This window comes from Poecilia mexicana, unplaced genomic scaffold (genome assembly GCF_051168715.1).
Source record: "Poecilia mexicana isolate PSO_F unplaced genomic scaffold, ASM5116871v1 scaffold_7, whole genome shotgun sequence".
Lineage (NCBI taxonomy): Eukaryota > Metazoa > Chordata > Actinopteri > Cyprinodontiformes > Poeciliidae > Poecilia > Poecilia mexicana.
The window spans coordinates 10,697,974-10,716,456 of record NW_028263376.1 but is presented as its reverse complement, the minus strand read 5'-3'; the positions used below and the strand labels follow the sequence as shown (position 1 = coordinate 10,716,456).

The window sequence follows — 18,483 nt, the reverse complement described above, 5'->3', positions numbered from 1 at the left end:
CTGTTCTAAATGTCACGAAATTCCCCTAAAACACAGCAGAGAGTCCTGCTTGTTGACAAAAACACCGATTGGGGACAACAGCATCGTCTTCCACTCATACCATGTAGCATTTCTGCTGCAGACATTTCTAATTATCCTGCCTCGTTATACTAATAGCTGGTCTAATATTTTTAAATATAAGAAATCATGAACCCTAACAGGATAGTAGGTGTCAGTCAAGATGTACGAGTCAAAACTCGCTACTCATTTGTAGCACGATGCTTTATTAATGACGCCTGTGTGAACACAACTCGCCTGAGGAGACGTGCGGTATGCAACACGTTTCCTGTAAATTGTAGTAACTTAAACTGAATGTGCTTTCATTTTGTTAATAAATCCAGCTTTTTCAAGGAAGTGCCACTGAAAATGTCAGTGCAACCCCAAATGGAGGGTTGTGGTAATGAATGTTGACAGGTGTCAAATAAGCCTCCAGACACCCAACATTTAAAGCTACTAAGTCCACTGTGGTCAGAGGTCACAGTACGGAGAGTCCTGCTGGTCTCTGAACTGAGCAAGTAGAAAAATGTGGGCAAAAGCAAAACAGCAACTTGGGTATAAACATGATGCTAGAAGCGTTATTTAGTAATGACTTTTTATCTTTTATTTTGCTTTGAATGAATCTACTATAGTTTTATTGTGGGTCATAATGAGATATTGCTGTCAGGGGAATCAATCATTATTACTGAAATGAAGCCAACATGGAAAACATTCAGTGCATCAAATGTAAAAGACACATCTGGATTTCTGTTTTCACCTTTTTGACACACTTAGTGTTGAATTAGATCTTTAAACTAATTTTAACTTTACACCAAGATAACCTGCATGAAGACAAACATGAGTTTTCAAACAATGATTTTATTTATTAAAAGGGGGGGAAAGCAACCCAAACCGGTTTGACCCAGGTTGGAAAATGAATCGTCCCTTAAGCCTCATAACTGGTTGTGCCTCTCCTAACAGCGCTGTTTAGGAGTGACTTTTGACCCACTTTTCTTTACAGAATTGTTCTAACTCTGCCATACAACTTGCTTAAGGACATCAATTCCACACAATCACAATTGGATTAAAGCTGGGATTTGACTAGGGCATTCCAAAACCTTTATTTTGCGCTCTGAGAGGCAACCAGAGGTCGACTTCCTGCTGTGGTTTGGATCATTGCAATGCTGCATAACCAAAGTAAGCCTGACCCGAGGTCACACAGTCCTTTCCTAATCAATTTTGGCAAGTTGTCCTGATGCTGACTAAGCAGAGCAGCCCTTATTATCACTATGTTTGACTATCAGTAAGATGTTATTTTCATGAAATACTGTTAGTTTTACATAAAAACTAATCTGGATCTTCCAAAAATCTCCAGTTGTGTCTCACTGGCCTACAGAATATTTTCTCAAAACTCTTTGGGATCAGGCAGATTCAATTCCAAAAATACATTTTTGACTGACGGTGAAATTAAATGCATTGCTGATGCATGTTCATACAGCATCAGCAGCGTTATTTTGAAATCTCCCATAGATGTTATGCGATCACGCTGATCTTTTGCGAGCTCTGTTCTAGGAGACATGTTAGTGGATTTAAAAGATTTAAAACAAGCGTCTCTGTTTTTAATGCATTCTGATTCAAGATTACCGTCTCTCTTAGCAATTTCGATACAAACAAAATTTCGACTTTTGGCAAAGATGGTTTCTCTCCCATCAACAGCATCTCCTTTTTCCAAAGTGACATTAATTCGGCCTGTAAGTGTTACCTTTTTTATTCCAATAGCTGTAATCCCATCATGATGGATGTAATCCCTATCTCTCTGCTTGTAGTGAGTGGTAAACGTGAGAAGTGGCTAATCTGTTCCGGATAAGCCTCTTCTCTGTGTTTACTTTTCTGTTTGCTCAAACGCACATCCTGAATCTGCTGCTTCCTCTGTTCAAAGTTGAAAAAAAAAATGCAACTCACTTTTTTCTCTCTCTTTTTTTAATTTTTAAGATAATTTACTGATAAAGTACCTCATTTGGGTTAAGTAGCAGGTTAAATACTGTTTTTAAAAAAAAACTACTTTAGGATTACACTTTTTAGCCTTGCCAGAGCAAAGTCATTTTTAGCAGAGAAACAGCGTGTGATTTTTCTACAGAAAGTGTTTCCCGCTCGCTTACACCTCACGGTAAATGTGTTTGCCTCTCCACCATGAAAGCTTCTAATCTGTGCCAATTAGATAAGAAATAAATAGAGGTCTGACCTGCTGGGAATTTGATTTCTTTTTTTAAATAATCCTTTTACTCGCAAATGGAGGCTGAATGCTATCATCGTCATGCTGCTAGACGTTATTATTGCTTACGGGAAGGGGTTTCTTTCAACCCAGTGTCGTGTGTTTGGTTTTCTTCGACTTCGAGATAGAAATCGAAGCTTTTCATTCTAAATTAGAGAACTTCTTTGATGTTTCCTTTTTCGTATTTTCGTATTGGTACGTGTTATTTTCTGCCTCTCTTTGGCAGTGCCACATGTTTTTTTTTTTGCTTTGTTTTCCTGCGGCGCGGCGCTCAATAAACATGGGGAAAAACGAGCGCGAGGAGCCAATGAGGACGTGAAAGCGGCTAAGATTAGGACGATAAATGCGTCACTTCATCTGGAGGCCAACAAAAGGACCAGTTCAGCTAGGCTGCAAGCAAGTCAATGTTTACCAAACAGTTAAATGGATTAGGTTGGAGTCATAGAGCTGTTCGACCACACAGGAGCTGCCGCCAGTCGAAAGTTTGCTCCGTTTTTCTTTATGCTCGATGACGTCGACACAGCAGAACACGTTTACAGCCAACGCTGACATTATGACACTTTATTTGATTTGCTAGTTCTTGAGAATTCACTTTATGCTCCTCCATGTTCATAAAAGAAAAATGTTTACCTTTTCACACACGTCTGCATTTTCCTTTTCATGTTATTTATAGGTAGGTTAAGCTGTACAGTTTTATCCATTTCACCAAAACTTAGTGAGCTACACCACAGATGCAGAGGCTGTTTGATTTTTATGTGATGGAGCATTAATGATAAACTGAAGCTCTAAGCTTTTTCTTTTTCTATGTTTTTTTTTTTTTTGCCTCATGCAGAACAGCAGCACAGCTTAACAACCAATAAGTTGATGGTGTTCCAGACATAAATACCACAACTGTGTCAAATCAAAATAAATGTCCCTGCAGATTTAAAATGTTTCAAACCCCACTGCATATGCATACAAACTAGCTGCTTTGTGTAATAAACACACCAAAGAACAATGTTAACAGTGTAATATGGCTGATAATGCAAGTGGATTCTCCAAATTAATCACGCAGTTCCACTTTGAACAACTACCACACCTGTTCATGTCAGCATCTTTGGTTTTTAGTAGAGCTCATCTCTGCTGTCATGAGAAATCTGCAGCCACGCTTCATGGACCAAAGCCTCCAGTTCCTTCTCATTGTTGGGTTTGTGTGCTGTATCCGCCTTTTCCAAATCCAACCTGAATTTTTCAATAGAGTGCAGGTCTGTTGACCATTGCAGTATCTTCCAGGACTTCTTCTGAAATCGAGCCTTAAAGAACTTCGAGATATGCTTGGAGTCATTGTCCTGCTCAAAGCTTCAGATGCTTCATCGACAGGTTGATAGTTTTTTAAAGACTTTCAGATATTTGACTGAACCCCACAGCACCCCTGAACCTCTGCTATGCATCATGATGTATTCAGCATGCTTATTTCTACCTCCTCCAGACGTACAGTACTGCTGATTCATTGGCCCAACAAGTTCTGGTTCTTCACTCGTCACTCGCCAAAATAGAACCACAAAACTGCTTTGGATTGTTTATAAAGTTTGGGGAAAATTGGAGGTTTTGGCTCAGTAGTGTTTGTATGACTCTCACGATATCAGTGCTCAGAAACTGAAACTGCAGTGGCTGCTGCCGCAAAGTCTTACCGCAGGTGTTTTGGTCACCTGTAATTGATGCCTTCGTCTTCCTGCTGCGTCCAGGTGATCCAGCCACTATTCCTTTAGCTTTAGCATGTGATGTAACTACACAATGTTCTGTTTCAAGCCTAATTCAACTAATGAAGCCATCGGTTAATGGTATCAGGTTGGTTTGTGACCACGCCTGATTTGCAAACGTGTGTTAAGTCAGTGTGTTCAATCATTTTCAGATAGCAGTAGTCTGCAAAAGTTGGATTTAAAGTGTCATTTTGACCAAAGCCTTGTAATGGTAGCTTTATTAAACTGTTAAAATGTTAATTAATTTAAAAGTTAAAGGTAAAAGTGTGAAATCTGTTTATTGCTAACACCTGAGCAATTTTGAATGGTCCATACGGGGGGGTTAGAATAATTTAATGATTTGTAGAGGTGGTTAAGCTACCTAAGTTTAGGTGATTTATTCTAAGACTACAAACAATTCAATAACAAACAGCTGTAATAAAAGCCTTAAATCAGTCAAACTGATTTAAACTCCGTTGGAAGGACTTCTCAGTATTTTCGCCCGGGTTTCTTGGCGCCTCCTGTGGTTTCTCCTCAGGTGAACCTGGCCAGGTCCGATTAGTAGGAACTAATGAGGACCACGCAGAAAAGCCGGATCAGCGCGTCTTTGTACGGACTGTCCGCACAGAGTTATGGGCGACTTTTAACGTTTTCATTTTAAAGTCAGGAGCAGCTGGCCTGTTTTCAGAGATCTTATTTTTAATGGTTTAGTGTTCAGGTATATGATGATGATGATGATGATTGTTGGAGTAGAGGGAGGAAATCGACTCTTACGGCCTTTTGAGTTGCTCTGTCTTTCTCATTTTCTATTTTATCCGTCCATCTAATGTCATTTAGCTGCTGGATCCATATTTCACCTCTTCTTGGGCTCTTTCTTATGAATACACATCATAACACCAATCATTTGAACATTGAAATATTATCCTATGATATTTATTGACTTAATATTTGGAATCAATCAGTCAATAACTTAAGTTATTTTTTAAAATGTTGTCAATAAAAGTGATGGAAATAACACTTTTATCTTGATATCAGAATGCTTTTATGTATAAGGTCAAAAGTCCTTGTCTGAATACCATTATGCTCGCATTGTTTGGACGGCGAAACCATTTCTGTCGCACAAAGCGAGTTTTAAGAGCGTTCGGCGGTGCCGTGTCAGTCGAAGGGAAGCAGCAGGTTGGACGGTTTGTGGCGACAGGTGGGAAGGGTTACGTTAGGTTGGATCAGACAGCAGTGCACACCAAATCTAGCACTAAATGCTCAAGGTTTGTGAGGTTAATTCCATAAGAAGAGTTCGTGCAGCTGGAACTGAGAAAAACAAGGACAGCCCACGGTCGCCTGCCTGTGGGGAGAAGACCGTGAGAATTTGAGTTTAATTTAATTCAATATAAATCACTGAGAATTTGTAAAATACTGTAGATATTTACACATAAAGATATCAAAAGTGTGAGGTACATTTGTTATCAGCCCGCCTGAGTCAGTACTTCAGCTGCAACTAAAGCTGTAAGAATAACAGGCCATTTCTCAAGATCAGCTCAGCCCCAGTTTTACACACATTTGTTTATGATGTTTTTTTTTTTTCTCTCTTTTTGCGAAATAGTTCAAGATAAGTCACATTCATGAACATCGGCTTTCAGGCCTCGCAAATTCTTAATCTGATTGAGGTCTGGACTTTGACTGGGCCTTTCTGACACAAAGCTCTGGCTTGTATGCTTAGAGTAGTTTTCTGCTCCAGTCTCAAGTCTTTTGCAGCCTTTAACAGGTTTCTGTTCGTATTGCTTTGGACTCAGCCCCATCCACATTAATCCATCAGGTTCAACCACTTTCCTTGTCCGCTATGTAGGAGTACACACCTACAGCATGACGCTGCCAGCACCATATTTCACAATTTTACTCACTGTTAGTTTTCTGCCACACAAAGTAATGTTTTGCATGTAAATCAAAAAAGTTCATTTTAGGTCTCATTTGAACAGTGCAAATTCTTCTCTATGGGGGAATAATAAAGTAACCTGCAAACATAAGTTTATGTGGGTTGTTTCAGTAACATATTCAGATTTTGTATGCATATCTAAATGTTTTGAAAAATGAAAAGGTAAATTGATCATATATGACAGTTGATCTGTCATATAAAAACCCAATAAATATTAGTGTGTAAAGATACTGAAATAAGTTTAATAGCTACACTGACTTTTGTCCCAGAATGTCTCTCAATATTACCTGATCCAAGTTATAAAAAGTATTTTTTTAATTCAGTGTAGTTTTTGTAGTTCTTCCCAGAAAATAAAATTCAGCATTTCTAATAAACTGTTAAACAGGAATGTCTTGACCCAGAGATTTTTTTTGCTTTGCTTTAAAAAAGAAAAACCCATAAAATACCTAGAAAAAGCCTCTCTATAGCACTAATTTTTGTGCAAACACATTGGTGACTTGCTATATTTTTGTAATTAAGTCATTGAGTGAAGAGTTAAATTGCATTTAGCAATTAGATCCACCATTTAAGATCCTTTTAAGCAAAGCAGCTCTTCACTTGAGTCCTTCGTTAGACGACAGGACAAGTCGATGTGCAGCCTGTGCATAACTGAGTTTAATATAAATCACTGATTTAATAAAAGCATGCCCATTAATGTCAAAAAAGGTTTTCCCAGTAACTAGCAATGAATCACGCTTTCCAAGAGTTTCAATGGAAAAAAATTGAAAAGATAAAAAAAATAAATAAATAAAACTGCAAATATACAAACCAGTTTACAACTTGATAAAGTTTTGAGTTATTTGCAGTTTGTTGCTGCTTAAAAAACAAAGTAAATGATCCTTCACTCTGTCTGATTCAGTCTATGGTGAAAGTTGGATCCATGGTGGGGACAGCGAACAGGGATCATGTTTCCCTCCGCTCTGCTCTTTCCCCTCACTGCCTTCTCAGCAAATTTGTCAAAATGGCAAAAGTAAAATCTTTGATTTATGTTGCTGCAACAGATCTGCCTTGAGCACTTTCTTACTTCATAATACCATCAAGTTTCTTGCCATCATGTTTTTTATTTTCCGAAACCAGCGAATGTCCGGTCAGTAGACAGAGGGCCGGAGTTACAAAAATATTCTGTGGCTGTAAAGAAAATACAGTCACAAATAAACACAGAAGCCCATCATGTTATAGCTATGAGCTGTGTTTCTGTGAAACACTAAACAGCAGGCACCAGAGCAGATAGCACAACTAACTAACCAGCTGATGTCAGCGTGTTGTGAAGCTTTATAAAGAGGGGGATAACAAAAAGTAATATTATTTTGTGTAATATGAACTTGAAAGCTACTTCTAAATTTATAAGATGTTTTGGATTTTTCCTCATAATATTATTTTAACTGTCATGATCGAGCTGTTACATTACATTGGCTGTGGTGGGAATAACTTCTACTTTTATGGTTTAAATAAAAGCTATTAGATGATGACACGTATGTTTTGTTTGTTCCCACCGTGAAGCAGTTTAACATACTGACAGAATGTTTTGCTGGCCCATGCCTTGTTTGTGACCCTTAAGTTTGCATTTGAAATGTCCAAACTGAGATAAAAGTGACTGAATCAGATCCGTGTCGGCTGAACATTCGAGGTATGTGAGAACATCTAGACAATAGCCAGTCACATTAACTCTTTCTCTCAAACCTGGGTCTGGGTTTCCAGGCAAATACGGTGAGTGAGTTTATTGATTAACAAAGTAAATGAAATGAGTATTAAAAGGCACTTGTGTCTTCATATTTCACCATGTGCACACTTGCTCAGCTCCCCAGTAAAATGAGTAGAAAAATGTCTGATTTTGCCAGATGGGCAGCAGGCGCTTGACACAGACGACTGGTGGAGGGATCGACTCGTCTTACTCTTTACGTCTTTGTTAACCCAAACTTCAAGACTTCAACATCAACATGCTAATCTAGTTGGTTAAAACAAAGGAAAAAATTGATCATACTTTTACTAGCTTCAGAAAATATATGAAGCGCATCGGGTGGAACAGAGCTGTGATGTAAAAATGTGGCTAAAACGTCACATGGAGTTAAAAAACCTTTGGGGGAAAAACCACTTCTTTACTCAAATGATTTAATTATGAATTAATTGTTGGACTTTAGATGTACTAATTTACTAATAAATGGGTTTAGTTGGACTATGCTATGTCACAGTAGCTTATAACATAAAACAGTTCAAACAGAGCAAGCAAAATAGTTTACAAAGATTAAAACAATATTACTTTATTATAGAGTATAAAAATAGAAACATACAAAAGGAAGATATATTTGAGTTAGGATAATAAATTGTGAAATTAAAATTTTATGTCTAACAGCATTTATGAAAAGCCATAAAATAATTTTGAATACACTAAGTGTTAAGTTGATGGTTGACACGGATTTAAAGAATATTTCTCAAGTCGCAGTTCTAATATATTGTCCTCTCAATAATTATATCTCGCTTCAACGTAAGGAGTCACTCCGGTCCTGCTAAACTTTTAACATACAGAGATTTTGTTTTAATATCCTTCTTCTTATCTTCTTTTAGTTTAATTTACTTGTACTTGTTAAGAGAAATGTAAAAAATGTTTCTGTATAACGTTGCGATGCCATGTTTAAAATGTCCCAAGTACCAATAAACTATTTCGAAAGAAAAAAAAAATCTCCCTTTAACTTGGAAGGTAAAATTCAATATGCAAAACAACAACAAAATTATCCATATATGTATAAAAATGTATGTATAGTTAATTCATTTTCATTTTTTATTTTATCGCTGAAGTAAGTCTGAGCGCTGACTGGTAGCACTAATAATTTAAATGTTAAATATGAATAAAACTGATTAATATTCAACGCTGCAGCATTATACAATTTAATATGTTAAGATTTAATGAAATTATACTTTTGGTTGTAGTTTTGCGCCTTTTTAACAAAAAAAATTATATACTTTTATACATGTATATTAAAAGTTATAAGCCTATTCTTTGCTGTCATGTGGACTTTGATTTTTCAACTGTAGGTTTTCTCATTTCATTCTTAGGATTATTGTGTTTCTTTAGTGTTTCTTTATTCCACTAATTCTGCTCTGCCTTCAAGTCTGCTGCTCTCTTGTGTGATTCTCCCAATTATCTAGTTAACCTTTTGTTATTGTCTCCGTCTAAGTACGGAGGTAAACTTTTCTTGGCATTGTCTATAGTCTTTGACTAGGCCATGTCTGAGCTTGCTCCCTCTAATCATTTGCCCACAACAGGAGCTCTCCTATGACATGATGTTCAAAGATGGAGGTTTATCACAATAAAGCTCCATCTTTGATCCAAACTTATGCGTTCAGCAGTTTGCAAATGCGATACGTCTATTACCTTCCAGTGCGTAGTTAATACTAACCCTAATTTGATATGGAATTACATTAATCCAGTTTAGGAAGTCTTCCAGAGCATGGATTAAAATAAAGAGAAAAATGTATAAAAACCTCACTTAGCTTAAGTCAGTTTAATCTGTAAAACATTAAGCCAGGGCAAAACATTGAAAAATGCAAAATATGATGAATGACAATTTTGCAATATTGTCTAGAAAGGGAGCAAGCTGTATGCTGATCGCATATTTTTTAAATTTGCAAGCCATATCATGAAAAAGATTGCTGGGAAAACAAAATAAGCAACTTAATTATTGCTTGTGCAACTTGCTCAAACACTAAACTAGAGTAGCAAGACACAGGCTGTATGCGCTGCTGGCAAGTCAATGAAAGTTAAACTTACCCAGGCTAATATTCCTGTGTCCTGTATTTAGGGCCACCGCGTTTCTGCTCCTGGTTCTGAAATGGGTGTTCTTCCGTCTTCAGTTTCATTGTTTACTCCGCTGGTCGCAAAAGGCAGTGAATACTGCGGGATTTGTGAGGGCATGGGTGAGCTGTTCGTGCAAAAACATGCAGCAGAAAGAGGCTCCTTTCGCCCGGAGGAGGCAGACAGGAAAAGACGAGGAGGAAGAAAAGGAGATAAGGGGACAGAAATAGTCAAGAGAATTAAAAGGTGTCAGGAGAGGAAGAGAAGGTGAAAAAACTAAGAAGGAAAGATATAAAAGAGGTATGAGAGGAAGCCAAGCAGAGATAGAGAAGTCATTTGAGGTCTTTCCAGGAGATTGAAGGATGCTTGGCCAGCACCATGTGTGTGTTCACATTCACAGCCAGGCTTAGCTTCCTTACTCAAAGATGGTAAGCTGGGTCAGTGTAGACCATGCTGCCTCACATGACCAGCGACGCTCCATGTAATCCAGTAATCCTCTGCTCTCCCACTGGGGCTCCAGGCTAGACAAAGCCATCTTCTTTCTTAATTAAGTATAATTTTTAAGTTTCTTAAACTTCCCTCCTCCCCCTCCGACTTTTTTTTTCCCTCCCTCACAAATCCAAATCACCCTAATCTAGTTTACCCTCTGATTGAATCACTTGATCTCTTTGGATCTTTTGGTAACACTGAAGCTGTGTGAGGATGGACTCATCCACTCACGACGCTGTAATATAGTGAGTGGATGTTCATACGGTGAATGAACTGACTCTTATCCTGCATTTAAAAAAAATATTTTAAAAAACATTAAAACTGGTGACGCACTGAGGAATCTGACGATGTTCACTTTGTCCGTTTTCCAGCGAACACATCACTAGCCGCACGTCTCAGCATCGTTCGTCCAGGCTGCATGAGAGCGAGAGAGAGAAACACTTTTAGAAGATACTAGGAAGGCTAACCAGGGCACAGCAATGTTGCTCTAATTTATATATATATTTCTTTGGTTTCTACTTCTTTATGTAATTGATGCTGGATCGAAAAATGTGGCTAGCCATTTAGAAATCTCAGAGCCATGTTAATCAATACAGGGACATCAATACGGCCCTCATTTTTATAAATAGTATTTATACTCCTTTACACACACACAGCGTGCTAACATATGCTAATGGATAATAAAAAAGCTAAAAGAATAAGAAAGCTAAGAGGACCTTTTTTATTGCTCTTCTTGTTCTTCCTTGTAATCTAATTCTTTCAGAGAAAAAAAAATGGAATTGGCTAAAATCTGGATCTGGCCTCAAACTTCAGAATCTATTTTAAAATAATCCGGTTAAATCAATCAAGTGCATGGACACAATCTTCCTTTATTCTCATCAGATAAAAATCTGATGAGCTGGTGCAAAAATCGAATATTCATCCAGGTCTGTGCTTCAGGGATCTTTTTTTTTTTGTTTTTTTTTGGCAACACAAACAGGCAGTAGGTGATTTTACAAAGAAGTAGAAGGAAAATCTTTGTTTTTGCAAACAAATGTCTCTTTTCACCCCAGCAGTACACCCAGGTATTGACCATTGAAATGTTCGATCGTCTCCCTTACTACCACATTAAGCACATTAAAAGATAAAACAGCATGTAATTAAATTACATTAAGTTAATGAGTAATTGCTTTTGGCAACCAAACATCAAAAATGTTCCCACACAGAGAATAAAAACAATAACATAAACATGTATGGATTGTTTTTTTTTAAGCCAAACTCTAAATTATAACTTAAATAACACGGCATGCATGCTGTGCATTCACCAAGATGTAACGTCTTTTTTTTTTTTCTTTGCATATTTCTGTAGTCTGGTATTTATGGAAATCTTACTTTTCATTGTATTTGCTTTAAGGTGAGAGTTTTCCTTCCATTTAAGAGATAAACTCCATGCTACAGGTTGTCATCGCTCCTAATTGGCTCATGCTACCAAAAAGGGAACAGACACTAATTATAAATTAGAGCCGGCTAACTGCACCTTCCACCAAACCTTTGTGGAGACGGTGATGCAGACACTTCTTCACTTTCTCCAAATCAAACCATTGTGTGCTCTCGCTTCATTCTGAATGCACATGACATAGAGATGATTGTCATGTGCATTCAGAAATGTGCCCAACCCTTAATGCGCAAATCATAAATAACAAAAGGGACTTGATTAAAGCTTCGGCTCCAAACTACAGCTTGTGACGTTCTTCCAGAGACGTGGCTTAATCAATCCGTCATAAACGACATGATTAACTTTAAGGGTATTTTTAGAACAGACCAAGCTAAAGAAGAAGGTTAGATAACAGTTTATGCTAGTTGAACTGCACCTGCATTCACCACTAATCGTTTTGCTTCCTAACAGCTCAGACATTGTCGCAGTTGGCTGGTGTCGATCATCCTCCGCCATAAGTTAAGCAGCTGCTTCACTTACTGATCTTCTGTACAACGCGACAAATCCAGAGCTGGTTCTGCTGGGAGGTGACGGTAAATTCAAGAATTTCACCTCAGAAAAGCAGAGACTGTCTGGACTAAAGTAAAGAGAACAAACACTCTTACAAACTGCACTGGGCTATGTGCAGATCATTAAGACATAAATGTACTAAATTAAAAAGAAAGTCAAAATGTGACTATTATTTTAATGCTATGCTAAGAGAAAATGTGAACCATCCTACAAAAGTTTGTGAAGTGAAATCTTTCTCAGATTAGGCAACTAAAAGGATTTGCTGCTCTTTAAAAGGTAGATCAGACTTTAAAAAAATAATAATAATAATAATCTTGATGTCACCAGTGTCGTTTTCTCTTCCAGATCATTTTTTGATGATTTAATTATTTCTACTCGTACTGAGTTGAACTTTGAACCTCTCTTTGATCATCCTACTAGGACATTTATTTCTCCACCAATCTCTGTACCAGACGTTGATAAATCTCTGACAAAGTTGGAGTATAAGAAATGAGCTTGTCCAGATAAAGAGATGAGAGCACACTGATTTCAATAATTATCACTCAGTTCATATATTGTCTCTGTTGGTTGAGGCATTTTAATCCCTTCTTTTATGACCAGCTCAAAATTTTTTCTCAGATAATAGTGATCCTAAATTTCAGTGAGGTAACAAGTCAGCTGATAGAAATATCACTGCAGCAATGCTCATTACAAATGATGTAGTCAGTTCATTTGACGTCAAACAACGTATATCTATGTTTATGTCCATCTATCTATATTTTCTTTCTTCTTTCTTTTCTATTCCATTGCTTTGTCATCCATCTCTGTCTATTAGGCTGCCTGTCATTTTTTCCATTAGAGCTGTCGCTGCCACACAATAGCCAAATGACCCGGTCAAAGAATCGCACCTGTGCTCTCCGGGTTTTCTTCTAAATGCTCTACTTTTTGCTGTCCATCTCCGTGCCGCTCATGTTCTCTTTGCAATTTTCCACAGAAGCTGTCAGGATTTCTGTTTGTCTTGGTGAAAAGGTTTATTAGGATTAATGACCCTCATTATTATAGATGCTGCTCAGTTTTTTCACGAAGGTCTTGGCGGTTTTATGCAATCCTTGCTTTGACCCTTCTTTGTCTCGTCGACACGTTGGACACGACGGCTCTCAAATAATGTTGAAGTATTTTGGGGGGTTTTTACAAAAGAGATGAAAATAAAGCTAGATGATAAGTAATGCACCTTTTAAACTTTATCTCTATTTGGAATTGATTGGCAGACTGCAGCTGTTGAAAGGATGTTATGCAAAATTGAGCATAATTCACGTTTCCACGTGTTTTTCTTTTCTTTTGTCATATTATTCTCAATATCTAACACATATACTTCTGTCATATTTAACAGCCTCCTACTGAGGCTTTTGCAGCAAAACTGTACACATTGCACCACAAGGACTTCATAAAAATACCCAACAATTGTCATATATTTTATATCAGTCAGTGTTTTTACTCTATTCTTCCCAGCTTCCATGTGTTTAAGCATGTTTTTTCCCTCCACTAACAACTACAGTATATTTATCTTGTTCTGGATTCAGAAAAATTGCAGTGAAAGTTTTTCTTTTATGCATTTGATTCTAATCACTATCCACGATTTTAGACTTTAGTCAAACTCTGAGATTCAAGTTAATGTTTCAACTGAAAAATGTAAAAAAAATGATAAAAGCTTTAGGTACAGATCTCAGACTGTTGATAAAACAGGACATTAGACATTGCCCACAAAGTTTCTGACTAACGCATCTTTTCTAGTTTTTTTTGTTTTTTGTTGTTGTTTTTAAATACTAGAAATAATTTGAGCTGTGATCTCTTGTTTTGAACCCAAATGTTTTGGCAGTGGAAGCAAAAAAGAGGAATAGGAAATGTACATGTAAGTACAAAGTACTTTGATGTCCTTAGCTGGAATTATGTGTAATTTTGTGGCTTCTTCCACGTTTTCAAAGTAATTGGATGCTTTTCCTGATTATTGCTGATCTGATGTCACATGTTGCTGCTGGGTTTTCCTTTTGCCACCGGAAATCTCTATTAAACTGCATAACCCGTGTGGGAAACTCTGCCCTCTTTAAGGAGGAATGAATAGTCAGTGATGATAAAAAAGGTCACAGACAATTCACACTGACCATCTCAGATGGAAAGAATGCATCATATAGATTATATTTATCCAATACCCTCAGATGATCCGCTCTTATATGACGTTTCCTTGGCAACAGATTAGCAAAGAGGGAAGAGATACGGATATCAAAAAGTGATGTGTTCAGATTGAAACTGGCGTCAATGGGAGCAGATAAGAGAGAACAGGAGGTTTGAAGTAAGAAAAATGTTTGGAGATCTAAATAAAAAAAAATCTCTCATCAGGACACACTTTTTAATTTTTAATTTAATCGTCTCATCCTGATTTATTTAGTCTAATTCACACCTTTTCGTTATAAGATTTCAGCTACCCAGATCTGTCAGCAGATTCTGTTGGGCTCCAGCCAGCGAGTCCCTTTCCTGTGGCATTTGAAAGCCCCCAGAAGCCAGAGTCACGCTGAGTGAACCATCAATTCTTGGCTTTGGATTTTATGCACTGCATGTTATTGATGAAGAATTGATGCCATGAGGAGTGTAACTTTATAACAAGGAGGTGCTGCTGGGTTCGGGCTGCCAAAACCGTGTAGCGTGAGGGGATAAAACTGTTTGCACAGTGGTTTTGTACTAATCACAGAATGAGAATTAATAATCAGGCAAACACCCATTAATCTGCAACACAATAACTGGGCTGTATGTTGAAGGCATGCCATCAACCTTAGCTTGAGATTAGTTCTGTATTTTCAGGTCTTAAGCCGCTTCAGTTCTTGTTTTTATCGATTACCAAATGTCCGGTTTTCTGATTCTGTACCGAAGAAATAAGATATTAAAATAAACCGTACAGAAAAACAAGTAACAATTTTGTCCTTGCTGTCCAGCATTGGCCCAAACCAAACCTTACATTCTGGATTATCTGCTCCACTGGTGACTGATAATGAATTGATCGCCACAGCACCCGAGACGGTGGATCACAAAGGGGACAACCAGCCACCTGAAAATAAATCCAACAAGAAGAACCAGGTACCGTTTAATACCTGGTCGGAGGAACATGTCCCTGTTGACCAAGAGGTTTCTGCGGTAACTTTTGAAAAGCACAACGAATCACTGGTCAAAGAAGAAAAGTCCATCGTTGGAGTGCAGGAGACAATTCAGAAGGAACAACCCTCTAAGTCTGAGGAGCAGCCACCAACCACCAGGCGCATCAAGAAGAAAAAAATACCGTTTCACATCTGGTTGGCGAAACACGCCCCCGCTGATGTAAGAACTTCAGCTGAAACCACTGAAACGGAAGACGTTTCACCAGTAGCCACACAGGAATCGGTCTCCTCACTGCAGGAGACAATCGATCTGGCAGAGAAGGAAGAGTCCTTTAAGTCTTGTGCTGAAAATCTTAATAAGCAGGACACTTCTCTGCCTGAAGACGAAGGTGATCAGGCACTTTCCTTGAAAAAGGAGATTTGCGTTGAGGAAACACCACTGATCACCGAACAGGATTTCAGTGTCTCCAAAACACAGGAGACACTGGATCAGCAAGAGAAGGTGCAGCCACCAACCACCAGGCGCATCAAGAAGAAAAAAATACCATTTAACATCTGGTTGGCGAAACACGCCCCCGCTGATGTAAGAACTTCAGCTGAAACCACTGAAATGCAAGACGTTTCACCAGTAGCCACACAGGAATCGATCTCCTCACTGCAGGAGACAATTGATCTGGCAGAGAAGGAAGAGTCCTTTAAGTCTTGCACTGAAAATCTTAATAAGCAGGACACTTCTCTGCCAGAAGAAGTTGATCAGGCAGATTCCTTGAAAAAGGAAATTTGCGTTGAGGAAACACCACTGGTCACCGAACAGGATTTCAGTGTCTCCAAAACACAGGAGACACTGAATCAGCGAGAGAAGGTGCAGCCACCAACCACCAGGCGCATCAAGAAGAAAAAAATACCGTTTCACATCTGGTTGGCGAAACACGCCCCCGCTGATGTAAGAACTTCAGCTGAAACCACTGAAACGGAAGACGTTTCACCAGTAGCCACACAGGAATCGGTCTCCTCACTGCAGGAGACAATTGATCTGGCAGAGAAGGAAGAGTCATTTAAGTAGATCAAATATAGATCAAAAATAGGTTTGTCATGATTTTGCTAGTTGAGAAGAATGCCAACACTCAGACAACTGGTTGAGGTGAGGAAACGCAGCGTTTTTAGTACCATATTTTCCACACTATAAGGCGCACCTAAAAGCCTTAAATTTCCTCAAAAGTGCACCTTATAATCTGGTGCGCCTTACATATGGACCAATATTGAGCCACAACAGGTCTAGCAACTACGGTAAGCAGCCGCCGACTTCATTTTCGCCCGTAGAAGAAGAAGAGCGAAATGCTAGAATAGTTGTCAGAACGCTGGTTTGTTAATAAAGTTTGACTGACCTATCTACCTACCGACAGTCTATAATCAGGTCGTCTGCAGGTCATTTAGCACCACGTTCTCCACGAACATGCTGTGCGCAAACGGAGAAGGGTGAGCATCGTCCGGCCACGCCCCGGCCCAATCGCGGAAGGTTCTCCTCGCCGACTGGAGTCGGACTGTTTTGTTGACATTCTTTATGTCAACAAAGTGGCTGTAGACATTCATTCGGGGTTCTTCGACTAGGGCTACCAAGGGACCAGCCCCTATACATTTAAAGCCGGGGGCGTGGGGGAAGAGAGACGGAGACTGAGTGAGTGAAAGAATGACTGGGGCAGCCTACTATATAAAGTACTAGGGGACCACTTCTTTATTATTACACATCCACGTTTGTAGAGTACGGAACAACAGGACGGGTGTCAACCTTAACTGTAGCGTCTATATGCCTTAAATATGAAAAAAGTTTTAAGATAGGCCATTCATTGAAGGTGCGCCTTATAGTGCGGAAAATACGGTACTTAAAGTGGGATTTCGAACAGACACCTCGAGAACAGGTAGCTCTGGTAACCCAAATGACAGTAAGCATCGACAAGGAACCCGCAAATCAGGATAAAGAAACGAAAGACTAAATACCTACGGAGCATAATCAGACTGCGAGGCACAGCTGTTGCCATCAAGAAGACAACGGTGGATTCAATTAACCAGTAAATGGGAAAAAATGGGAGAATCTGTGGCAGTTCATGTTGATTAGTGAGGAAACACTGGACAAATATTTCTGTTGTCTAAGGAGAAAGATAAAATTTATAAAACAATAATACATAACATGCAAACGGGAAAAATAACAGAAATAAAATGTGTAATAGAATAGATGAATTATATTCACATAATACTTTTATTATGTAGATATTAACTTAAACACAAATAAAATATTACACAAATAGATAATTTAAGAGTTGCAATAACTAAAATAAATAAACTAAATACAGATAAATAAACTGATATGGCCCCATCCTATTGATAATAAACATCGACAAACAAGGAAATGATCAGCTCCGACACTCCAGGATGGTGACATCCCTGTCCAGAGGTTTCAGCTTGTTGGTGTTACTATGTTGCGATGATACCCTCTTCGGGGTGAATTGGATTCTGAGGCGGAGGAGGAGGAGGAAGCGGAGGGGATGAACTCTTCATCAGAGTCCAAAAAGGATAAGGCCAGCTCGATCTCCTTGATGGAACGAATCCTATCATCGCTAACAGGTAAAATGGAAAACATGGTCAATAAAGTTCAAGACAAAATGTGACTAAAATACCCCTTGTTTTACCACTTAGTGTAAATGACTTGTAACAATCTACATTCAAGATTTCTTTTCACCAGAATTTGTCCTAATATTTTATTAAACCTTTCAAAGGAAAAAACTCCAAACTGAAGACAATCTGATACATTTAGACCATTGTTATGTGGGTTTATGAGTGAATAATACAGAGACGGCAGATATAGCTCAGAAAGGGATTTTACACAATGTTGACAACAGTATTCTGTCATCTGCCTTCACATACACATGAGAACTAGAGGGGTGTCTATTCTCAACCCACGAGGTTAGATATGATATGAGCAAACCAGTTAAGTTCTTCTGTGCAAAATGCAATAATACATGTTCTGGACACTGGTTTGTGTACTGGTGCTCAATCATGTGCTAACAGGAAGAAGCCATTTTCCAACTGTTCCCACAGGGTTGGGATCTTGAAATGGTAAAAAAAAGAT

General features: G+C 38.4%; 1 protein-coding gene across 1 annotated transcript; it reads left to right on the top strand.

Annotated features, from left to right (window-relative positions):
- The first annotated feature begins 9,882 nt into the window (after positions 1 to 9,882).
- LOC148158365 (uncharacterized) lies at positions 9,883 to 18,132 on the top strand. Its single transcript, XM_088007505.1, has 2 exons — positions 9,883 to 9,886; positions 15,167 to 18,132. Exons 1-2 carry the CDS (start codon positions 9,883 to 9,885, stop codon positions 16,420 to 16,422), a joined length of 1,260 nt encoding a protein of 419 aa, XP_087863631.1. The 3' UTR covers positions 16,423 to 18,132.
- Positions 18,133 to 18,483: the final 351 nt, after the last annotated feature.